At 38.4% G+C, this 11,553-nt stretch overlaps 3 protein-coding genes across 3 annotated transcripts; 1 reads left to right on the top strand and 2 right to left on the bottom strand.

Moving 5' to 3' along the window:
- Nucleotides 1–271: 271 nt before the first annotated feature.
- MELLADRAFT_117750 (family 47 glycoside hydrolase) lies at nucleotides 272–4,224 on the bottom strand (the record flags this gene model as incomplete). Its single annotated transcript, XM_007415037.1, has 14 exons — nucleotides 272–518; nucleotides 631–747; nucleotides 853–915; nucleotides 1,023–1,113; nucleotides 1,227–1,344; nucleotides 1,450–1,740; nucleotides 1,829–1,860; nucleotides 1,941–2,064; nucleotides 2,173–2,284; nucleotides 2,640–2,778; nucleotides 2,943–3,066; nucleotides 3,145–3,184; nucleotides 3,347–3,393; nucleotides 3,472–4,224. 14 exons carry the CDS (start codon nucleotides 4,222–4,224, stop codon nucleotides 272–274), a joined length of 2,298 nt encoding a protein of 765 aa, XP_007415099.1.
- A 1,778-nt stretch (nucleotides 4,225–6,002) lies between these two features.
- Nucleotides 6,003–7,673, bottom strand: MELLADRAFT_124068 (uncharacterized protein; the record flags this gene model as incomplete). The annotated part of the gene is made up of 6 exons (XM_007415036.1): nucleotides 6,003–6,816; nucleotides 6,895–6,988; nucleotides 7,052–7,349; nucleotides 7,413–7,472; nucleotides 7,532–7,559; nucleotides 7,634–7,673. 6 exons carry the CDS (start codon nucleotides 7,671–7,673, stop codon nucleotides 6,293–6,295), a joined length of 1,044 nt encoding a protein of 347 aa, XP_007415098.1.
- Nucleotides 7,674–9,675: 2,002 nt separating this feature from the next.
- MELLADRAFT_124223 (uncharacterized protein) lies at nucleotides 9,676–10,479 on the top strand (the record flags this gene model as incomplete). The annotated part of the gene is made up of 5 exons (XM_007415162.1): nucleotides 9,676–9,799; nucleotides 9,893–10,090; nucleotides 10,162–10,251; nucleotides 10,326–10,368; nucleotides 10,452–10,479. The coding sequence occupies 5 exons, from the start codon at nucleotides 9,676–9,678 to the stop codon at nucleotides 10,477–10,479; spliced, it is 483 nt and encodes a 160-aa protein (XP_007415224.1).
- Between the last annotated feature and the right edge of the window lie 1,074 nt (nucleotides 10,480–11,553).

The following is an 11,553-nucleotide window of genomic DNA, read 5'->3' as shown; positions in this document are numbered from 1 at the left end:
AAAAAAAGAAAATGATGTATCAAAAGAATAATCCTAAACTTCAATGTTCTTTTTTGTTCAAACAAAAAATAAAACAAATTCAAATTCTTCAAATTCAAGAAAAAAACATAATGCTTTTTTATAAAAAGAATAAAATTCAAACACAAAGAAAAAGTAAAATCAAAAAACACACACCACAAAACAAACTAAAACTCAAACTTATATATGTACAAAAAGAAAAAAAATCAAAAAAAAATCTATATAACGAATCCAAAAAAAAACTCTCATCAAATCAAATCCCAATCACTTTTCTATACATTTCCTTTTGCCCTTCATCCAATTCATCATACCTCAACCCAGCCCAAAGCTGTAAGGGACTTCCATTTCCAATCTCTTGATCTTTAAATTCCTTCAAATGATAATTCCTTAAAGCTTTACGATCCTTTCTTAATTTAAATGGATGTGCTTCTGTATTAAAAACATATTCATCTAAACTAATCAAATTCGGATCATCAAATAATAAATAATAATATTTCAATCTAAGAAAACAAAACATTCTTGTAAGTATTTTTTTCGCCGGGGGGGGGAGGGGGTTAAAAGAAAACCAAAAGGCGTTTTTTGTTTTTGGAATTAGTTGGAAATAATCCTTACGTTTCAGCTAAAACAAATGATTCTTGTTTATCTGATCTTTGATATGGTAATCGATTCACATCCATCAAATCAGCAAATCCAAAATCAGTTAAACATCCTTCTACCCAACTTGTGAACCTATTTTTGACCAAAACAAAAAACAAAAAACAAAAAACATCAATCACTTCGAACTTTTTGTATGTGTTTTTCTTCTCGTCTCTTTAATATGGAAAATCAACTTACATTCTCCATCCTCTATCTTGCCAAACTTTATCCCCTGTAATTCTCCACATATAAAAAACAGATCTAACCAATTCACAATTCCCAATTTCCAAAAAATAATCAATTCACACTTCACAAATTGCAAAAGAAAAGATTCAAGAACTTTGAAAAATCAGAAAAACACAACATACTCAATCGTTTCAGGTCTACCCAAGTATCTAGAATCATGAAGAACCGAAGCAGGTGGTCCATTCTCTTTACTCAACCTACGATAAACTTGACCTACGAAAAAAAAAGATCAACAAGACAAAAAGATCAAAGTTTCATTCAATTTCCCATATCACGAAAAATATATATGTGTGTGTTGTTTTCTCTACAAGGGAAAGAACACTGACCTTCATATTCGACTGCTTCCCAATACTTTGAACTCTTTTCATCATCCAAAACACTCATTCTTTCAGGTCCTAAACCAGTTTTAGTAGACTCATAAGCCCAAACACACGAATCGGTATACTATCACCACCGTGCCCCACAAAAAAACCAAAAATCAAATCAAAATTCAAACCCCCTTGATGTCTGTCTTGAAACAGGAAAAAGAAAAACAAGAAAAAGACAAACAGAAACAGCTAAATCTAAATCCTCCTTGTTATCCAATAACCTAGCTCCAAGTCCGATCATTGCACCTGAAAAACAAGTCAAATGATCCAACGAGTTCACCAACTTAGCATCTTTTCCTCCTAACTTATCACCCAAGATGGTGATCGTCTTAGGGCTTAGATTCGATTGAGTTTGATTGGCAGGTTCTAATTCAAAGGTTTTGATTAGGTTTGATTTAGCTGAGCTTAGGATTGATGTATACATTTTAGAGTATTGAGTAGATTGAAGTCCTAAGAGTTGATATTGTTTAATCTATTTCGACCAAAGAAAAATTACATTAATCAGAGGTTGGAAGGAAAAGCTTGGAAAGTAGGAAAAAAGGTTTGAGAGAAGATCATACAAGGTATTCGTAGTAACTATCAGCCATTCCACCTAAAAAAACAAAACACAAACACAGGTTTAATGATGTGTTGTTGATTTTAGAATAAGATGAACGAAAAAAAGAGACTTACCAAAAGTATAATCACCATATAAAGAAGTAGGATGATTTGGATCAATCCAAGTAGGAAACAAACTACCGATCCTGTGTTCCGAGTTCCATTGATTTGAATCTAAATGATCCGTAATCCTTTGTACCTAATCCACCCCCCAAGAAAAAACCAAATAAAATTAACTAAGAAACCATAACAAAAAAAACGAAAAAAAGGTTTTGGAGAAAGAGATGCAAAAGAAAGAGTGACTAACATAGTAAAAGTAGTGAGGTTTTTGAGTGATTTGGGATAATCTTGTGAATTCTAAAAGTAATGAACCCATTTCTGCTAAACATACTCTACCAACTGATTGACCATTAGGATTCCTATCAATCCAAAATTAAAAAAAAAACAGAATGAATTGATTTTTTTTTAGAAAAAACAATGAATTAATTGTGTGATTTAAGAAAAACAATGAGATAAGTTTGTTTTGGGAGAGAACAGTGAATTAATTTTTGTTTTTCAAAAGAACAAAATCAATCGTGTTTATTAAGAAAACAATCAATTAATTTCCAATATTTTTTAAAAAAAATGAATTAATTTTTGATTTCTTTGATTTCTTTGATTTTGTTTTTGATTTGTTTTTGTTTTTGTTTCCGTTTCTGTTTCTGTTTCTGTTTTTTGAATTGGATTGGAATGTTTTGGATTATTTTGAAATGTAGTAAAAATCAAAAAACTTACGATCCGATCTGATAATGAGGTAAAGGAAATCCCAAATCAGTACCAAACGAAGGTAATAACCAATCAGCCAAATCTTCGGCTCTTTTTAACATTAATGGATCATTTGATAAATCGTAAGCTGAAATTAATCCTCCTAAATCTGTCCCAAGTCAAAATAACCAGAAAATAACCAAAAAATGACCAAGAGCAAACAAAAGCAAATCAAAGGAGAATCAAAATCAAACAAAAATCAAATCAAAAGATAATCAAAAAAAACCTCTTCAAAGGAAACCTCAAAACCAAACCCAACAAAAAAAAACTTACAACGAATAACGGTTTCAAAGAACGGGACCGAAGGGTAAGATCTAGGCGGAGATTTAGTCGACTTTAAAGTTCGAAGATCTAATGTAACACTCCAATCAATCGAAGCCACATGATCTCTTGCATACTACCCAACCAGAAATCCCTCATGTCAATTTTTTTTTTGGAAAGAATTGAGGTAAAGGGAAAGGGAAAGAGGACTTACTTCGTACTCGGTGGGGAGGTCCATGATGAGGAGTGTGTCACTGCAAACGGACCGAAATAGGTGAGGTGATTAGATTTCTTTTTCATGAAGGTTTCTTTTGGGTAAGGAGTTTTCTCATCATGCGTGTTTTGGAGTTTGGATTCGGGATTTGGGATTATGGGATTGGATGTATGCAATGGAGAAAAATGGATCAAAAACTTACAGACAATCAACCAAAGTAGCACCCCAACCCGAAAAAGGATCATCAAACTACCGCACCAAAAAAACCCCACGGGCAAAAAATCAATATGAATGTACAATAAAAGAAGAAAAGATGTTCTACTAAACTGAACCCGAGATCGGTTTAAGTTCATCATGAGCCCAAGCCTTAGATTTGTATCCTTCCCAAACGACCAAAAAAGCATTCTTGACCCATTCTTTTCTTGTATTTCTTACGGTTGAGTCTTGGTTGGATTCCCAAGATTTTATAAACTTTGAGGATTTGAAACCTAGGTATTGGATCGGTTTGGATGCTTTGGCATTCGTGGATGGAGGTAGTTTGGATCGGGTTGAGGTTGAGAAGGCTTTGATGGTCGTATTGATGACTTTTTGAGGACGGTTCGTAGTAGAAGAGATATGGGATGGGAATGGAATTTTTTGGGGTGGTTGGGAGGTTGGGGCGCTTTTGAGTTTGTTGTATAGGGTTTGGGTGCTGAAGGGTGTGAGGTGATTAGGTAATGGTTTGTGTTCGTTGATCGGATTAAAAGGTTGATTTGAAGTAGAAATCAAGATAGGTAAAGATAAAAGTAAATCATCAGGATAATCTGAAGGGTTTAATTTTTTAGGAGGTAATAAAGGTTTGGTTGGAATGGTTTTTTCTTGGTTTGATTTGAATTTGAATTTAGTTGGAAATTGGGGTTGGTTTGATAGATAGAGTGTGGTTGTGATTAGGATGGTTAAGATGATGAATGAGATGATAAATCTAATTCTTGATTTGAAGAATGGTAAGAGTGATGATTGGATTGAAGTGAGTTTGTTGAGTTTCTTTTGATAATCTGATTGGAATGCTAATGAATTGGAATCTGATTTCTTGGAATTCATCATTGACTGTTTACTGATTTGAAGTTGAATTGGTTGAGAATGGTGAGTGGATGAGATGGGATGGGTTCCTGTTGACCTGTTTACCTTTTCAAGATGGGATGGAATGGAAATCAGTCTGAGATGAATGACCAAGAAGTACATTTAAGTTTTCTTGATAGATTTCAGTTGGTTCTTCTACCGGTAAAATCATTTCAATCACCAACAACAAGCTCATGGCCCATCACAACCATCAGGCTGAGCCAGCCACCAATCAATTCACTTCACTTGGCAATAAGAATCTCAAAGAAATCTCAAGAAGAACTTCATTCATTCAATCCCTCATAGTTCTTTCTGAGTTCGAGTTGAGTGCAATACATTATATCGAACTGGCGATCTGAGAGAGTTCATGAGTTCGATCTCGGAGATCGAAGTTTGAAGACTTTAAAAAAACAAAACAAAACAAACGGAAATCAAACTCGATCAACCGATTGGAAAGAAACCCAAGAAAGAGCTTTTGTACCCATATAGACTATCGTATTCTCCAAGAGCAGCTAAAAGAAATACAAGCGATCTTATCCATTCCAATCTAATGTATCCAGAAATCTCGGAAATACACAAGACCCGATCTCGCTTCTCAACGCCTCGGGCGTTTTTTTTTTCGTACAGTCATTTAAGAAAAGCTTGCCCCAAATTGCCCGCAAAACTCAAGCGAATTGGCGGGGAATTTGGGGCAAGCTCTTCTTAAATGACTGTACATTACAACTGACTTCTCATCTTTTTCCATCGGGATTTCACTGATTTCACCTTATATGTACTTAAGATGTCCATGATCTGTTATTCATTACATTCTTGTGATTTGGTCATGTACTCTATAGACTTTCACCACTCTTTTACCGCTCTTTCTTTTTGCAAGACTAATGCCATCGAGTGTTTTTAAAACTATCGAGTTGTTTATCCGATCATTTGATTCGATTTCATAAGTGATAAGTTCAAAGACCTTTGACTCTAGTAAAATTCTCAAGTTCTTAATTTGGTTTGGGTTTGTGTTTCGGATAACGATTTGTTCGTTAGATGATAAGTTTTGTAAAGAAAATCAATCTCTTAGCGTGGTTTGGTTGGTTGGTTGGATTGAAGGTTTTGATATACCCTTGATTGGCTCCATTGACTCATGGTGTTCAGATCAGTGCTGAATCCAAGTGGGTATGTATGTAGTTCCAGGAAAAGCTAATCATCATTTGTGAATATCTTAGGGAAATGATCTCTTATAGGTTAGGCTCTGATGCTCAACAAATTTACGCCTCGAGAGTCGAGATACGATACAAAAAGTTTTATTAAATGATAAAAAAAAAGTCGGTTTTATGTGAATCTTTCATCACCACTCAACTTAATCCTTGGGAAAACTTTTCAAAATGGCCAAATTTACAACAGAAAGGATCTGATCGAAAATTGGTTTGATATCAATAATCTCATTTCATTAATCTAATTCGTAAGATTTTAAACTTGGATTGAAATTTCCAAAAAAAAAAAAGAAACGAAGTTCTACTTTTCTACTTTCAAATAGAAGATTTGGGGGAATACGTATGGATCGTTTTGAGAATTTAGTTTTGGATTTTTCAAAGTGTGTGATTCATTTTTGTCATTCGAAAGCTCATCACCGGACCTTGAATCGAAAACACATTTTGGTTATTTTTATCTCGATCAAACTTGATTGAAATTTATATAGCGAAAGACATAGATGATGATAATTAAACTGTACTCGAATAAACACTCTCTCAACTCATGAAAGTGTAAGTGAAGAATAAAAATGTATGAATGCGGCTTTTTATGCCTCTCCCAATCTTCTCATTTGCATTCTCATTATTATGATAAAAACAAGATGAACAAAAACATAAATTGCCGTTTTGCCATTTAAGCTACTGCATGAAAGGTCCGCAATGAACAAGCTAAAAGGGCGGCTTAGCCTTAAGTTGTATACCGACAAGAAGGAAAAAGTGAACAAGAAGTAGGCCACGAGAGGTAGGAATACCAGAAAGATGATTCAAACCAAGGAACGGGAAACAGACTACGATCTGGACAAAATATTCAGACTCTAGATCGAACCAAGGAGACCACCACCAAGAAGGCCACCATCAAGAAGACCGCCCACGGCTACACCGAGGTTTGTGACGAGGAGACCAACACCTTTCAAGAGCGCACCAAGGCCTATGAAAAGAGGTTCAAGGATGACGATGAGGACGTGGAGTAAGGTGCTGAGGAGACCAAGTGATCGGAAACAGCCATTGGGACCTCCAGGTACTGGAACTGGTACACCTCCAGGTACTGGAACTGGCACACCTCCAGGTACTGGAACTGGCACACCACCTGGGAAACCACCTGGCACACCACCTGGGAAACCACCTGGAACACCTGGGAAACCACCTGGACCAAATCCACCTGGAACTCCGGGGAATACACCTGGAACTCCGTGGATCCAGCTATCGACTGGGAAACCGAGAGGTGACCAGAGCTGAGGGTTGAAGTTGCAGGCGGAGAAGAATTGTTGAACCTCGACATGGAAGGTGATTGCAACACCGACGATCGATTGGATTAAGACAGATAGAACGGCAAACGAGGCTAAATGTAGTAGAAATAGTCAGTAATTCAGAACCCGACCTTAGCTTATATGGTTCAAGGAGGAGAACAGGTACTGACATTGGAAGGAACCGATAATACCAACACATTGAGTGTTGATGATCGTGAGCATGCTTTGGATTTGAATGATCAGCGGGGAAAAAGTGGAGATGAACTAGAGACAAGATGGGTTAGCAAACAGCTGAGCTCTCGAAACCGAAATAGAGGAAAGACGTACGACTTGAGGGTTTCCTTGGAAGGAACAACCGCCTTGTAAAGTGGAGAACAGAGTTGAAAGACTGGTGACCATGATTTGGAACTGAAGTAAGATGGATTGAGGGTCTAGGCCACCGTTCCAGATGTTGACGGTGTTGGATGTGATGACAGTGTAGCTTTGAACGGTGGAAAAGAAGGTGTTCATGGGTGGTAAACCACCGCCGCCGTGGAAGACGACGGGAGCATTCCAGCATGAAGTGGGCCCTGGAACAGGAAGACCTCCACCACAGCCACCAAAGCACTTCATCTTGACATGATCGCTACGAAAGTATAAGTGATAGTCAGTGACATCGCTCTACAAAGCTAGAAAAATTCAGACTCACTCGCCGCCGGCCTGTTCTTCACTACGAACGCTCAACCGAGCAACTGTCTCGGTTCGCGCCCTGAAGATAGACAAAGTCAGCATCGACTCATGAAACGGAATCCGAATGCAATCGCTTACAAATGACGCGGACTGGCAGCAGCGGAGGCTAAGAACAATTCAAACAGAACAAGACCTCAGTTTTGCTCGAAAGAGAGTGCGGACGATAACCAAGGAACTCACCAGCAAGCACAAAGCCAAGGTAAGCGAAGGAGATATGCATCTTTGTGGATTTAGGAATAATGAGTGTAGGATGAAGGGATCGGAAAAATTACTACAATCAAAAGAAATAAAATTAGGTCTATATCGTGAGGGATTATTGAGAAAAGGAAAGGCAGGTATTTACTAGATGAAAAGGATAGGCAAAAGGCCAGTGATGAAGAGCGGATGAGGGATGAAAGAGGTTGCCTCTGATGCTCATCTTATAGTCGAATTGCTTCGATTGCCAGACGGTAGACCTCATCATCAGGCTTGACACAGAAGTTCTGATCATGAGCTGTTGTTGGATTTGATATAGAACCACCCAAAAAGAACTTCAAGAATTCTGACAGCTGCTCGATTTTTTGAATCATTTGAAAAGGAAAAGACAAGAAAGGACACTACGAAAAACAAATGATCTCATTCGAGTTCGTAAGTATTAATGTGATCGGACTGGAATCCTGATTTCTGGAACATGTCAAATCAACCAATTTGATATCCCAAAAATCATTAATTTCATCCTCAGGATAATCATCACCTCGATACAATTGCTCATCCGAAAAAGGACTTTGAAATCTCCGAAAGCAGTGCAGGCACTCCCATAGTGCTGTCTCTTCTGTCTCATATGTACATCTTTCTTCGTGACCGGCAGACTCAGCGACCAATTATGTCTGTCAAAATGACCATGGTGTGTTGTCGAATCAGTCGAATCTATGTATCAATCATGATTTATAACGTAATGGAGAAGAACGATTTGGGTATGCTGTACAAGCTATTGATGATATTCATGAGTTCCCTACAGAAATCTCAGTTGAGATCCATGCAAGGGCAAAAAAGTGTTCAGTGGAATAGAATTAATCACCTCATATAAAGACAAATAAAGTCCTAAATGACTGATTATATGAATGTATGGAACACCAAAACTGGCTTGCTTGTGTCAGTTTCGATCGATACCAAATGCTTTTCAAAAAGTTTGACACACAAAACTTAAAGGTGGAGTTGGACTCACATACCAAAGGGTTTGGAAGCCTTTCTTGCTCTGGTCTGAGGTAGTGGCGATGGTGGAACTTGCAGGGTCAAAGAACAAGTCTTCAGATCAAACATCTGGCAAAACCTGTTCAACCCGCTGTATGCCGATATTGGGCAAGTGCTACGGGGTGTAAACAAGACTTGGAGAGGTAGCGCCGAGCGGTGGCGTGTCGCCTTGGACTGCTTGTACATCCACCGGCTCACTTGTAGCGGCCGCTACAGAACTCGCCCGCAGTTGCCCGCGACCGCTTTGTACAGCGGATAATGATTGCTTCAGATGTTGGAGTCACTAGTTTGAAAGGCTGAATAGCAACAAGCCAGGGAAAAGATTCAAAAAGGTCACGACGAGTCAAAAAGATCTTGGCCAGAGTCCAGACATCAACCCAGGTTAAAATTCAAATATGCTTTTATACCACAGTTTCACCAATCCGACCAAACACTCCGGTGATATGGTAACTCAACACAATCCGACGTCTCTGCTTGAAATTTTGAGATCGGTAGACTGGCGCCTCCTTGAACTTACCATAAAAATTCTATGCCGGTCACTCGCACCCCGACAGTCTAGGTGAATTCACCGTCTCGCAAAAAGTGTTTGTTGGCTTGACATGCAAATCGGTCTTACTAGCAATGCGTTCGATCTCGAAGCGGTTGCGGTAACAAAGAAGAACATCACTTTGATCAAAGCTGGTGTTGATCTAAAAAAGAAATTGAAGCTTTGATATAAATACGAGCTGAATTCATTGATCTTTGCCCACTTTATTCCGTTGTCTATCAATCTCATCCTTCTCAAAAGATTTAAAATACTTTTCATACAAGTGAATACTTACTCCAAAAAATCTTCTCGATAATCTGAACTTTTAAAAACTCAAAGCTTTCTAACTCTCACTTAAGGGTTTATACGTGAGATCTAAACCAACCCTTTACATTCTCCAACAACAATACACTTCAACCAATCAGGCAACCAAAAATTTACCACGCAATGTAGTACTACTACTACAATGTATCTCGGGCAGCTTCTAATTGTATGCAGTACTCTTCTTGGATTAGGGATTTGCGTTGCGCCTCTACCTAGCTATCAAAATTGCAGAAGGTTCTATGGGCCGACTAAAGATGGGAAATTTGGTAAGTCATCATCTTCAAGTCCATTTTCTTGAGATCATTTGATTCTTCTTTCCAAACAGACAGATCTGACATATTGAGTCTCGAATTGGTTAGCTTGTCAGAACAGTGGTGGCAAAGCATACACTTGTTCACCCGCTAAACAACACCCCCGACTCCCGATGACCGGCTGTGTCCCTTACGCGGACCCCAAAAACTTAAAAAAGGGAGTTACAAATGCAGCACCTGTAAAGAAGGATTGTGATGCAGCAATAGCACAAAAGGAACCTGGGCCACAGGGCAAATATTATATTGGTGTGTTTTGTCGATTTGATACATCACAGCAAGGTACCAAAGACTGAAGATTGATCATGATTCATCTCTAGATTGTGCTGAGGTTCAGATAGTCAAAGATAAAGTGAAACTCACTGCAGCTTATAAATGTGAAATAGGTCCCTATGTTGGGCCTTTGAAAAGTGAGTTTCTTTGAACTTCTTCCAGATGACATTGCCTGAAAGTAATTGGGAAAATTCTCTCGTGTGGTACACAGCCTTGCCAGGTTGCATTCTCAATACCGATCAAACCATTGTTTAGTAAGTCAACCTAATTCCAAGCACTCTGTCTTGACATCATCAAGAGTTGAACTAATAGCTCATATCTCTTGACCGGTCTACAGTGATATTGGTTATAATTGGTTCAAATAAAAAGATCTTTGTTGGCGCGCAAGCTCTTTGTTATGCTCAACAGTATGATGATATGTAGTACTTGGAAGTTGGTACTCAGTGTTGACTAGGGGGAATGGGAGTAGCCAGAGGTGTCCATACACCAAGGAGGTACAATTGGTTTCAAAAAAGTAAACAAGAAACCAGAAAAGAACTTACAGATGTATAGTCTACACTACGGTCCAAACTCTGAGGGCCCATATGTTCTCAAAGCAACCATAGTATTGAGCACAAAATATTAGTTCTCAGTCATCTTCAAGTTAGTATAGAAATATGTAATCCAAAAATATATTCTGAATCATTGTATTGAAACACAGCTGCATAATTACGGTATTTAAAGTTGTACATATATATTTTTCTTTATATATAGGGGATACAAAGTAGAAACTGGGAGTTTTTTCCCGTTTTTTCCCAGTTTCCCAGTTTTCGATTTTGGCTGTAATTGTGAAACTGGGAAACTGGGAGAACGTTCTCAGTTTTTCTCTACTTTGAATCCCCGATTACCCAATTCTTCACCTCACCCTACCTCACCTCAACTTCGATTTCATTTTCTTTTGGTCCCGACCGGTCCTCTCACCGCACAAGCTCATCTACCCAACTCATCTCCTAATTCACATCCAGTTCCAGTACTTCACTCCCTAGTTCACATCACCTCCACCTATGCCTCGCTTTGCTCGTAAACAACTACTCAGACGATACATCCAAGCGGAACGACATGCACGAAAAACTCTAGCTCAAAACCGACGTGGAATCCTGGCTTCACTAGATTTCGATCTCGGTGCGGTACAGTTTCTCCTCCGTATGCTTCAAACGCTTAACATCTTTCGACTAGCGATATCAAACGAGGATCGACAAAAGGCTGCATGGCTCTTTCTAGTCGGATTCACAGAGTTCATCACGGTATTTACAAAAACGCATCATGTGATACTCATTGGCGCTCGAAATCAAGCAAAAGCTATTGCCGATATCGAATTGCTTGACGAAGCTTTGAACATCATCAACCAACATCGATATGTAGTTAATCGGAACTCACGTGGTCGAATGGAACTTCGAAAC

Source organism: Melampsora larici-populina, assembly GCF_000204055.1.
Source record: "Melampsora larici-populina 98AG31 unplaced genomic scaffold MELLAscaffold_48, whole genome shotgun sequence".
Classification (NCBI taxonomy): Eukaryota; Fungi; Basidiomycota; class Pucciniomycetes; order Pucciniales; family Melampsoraceae; genus Melampsora; species Melampsora laricis-populina.
The sequence above is the reverse complement of the archived record's forward strand: the minus strand, read 5'-3'. Positions and strand labels throughout refer to the sequence as shown.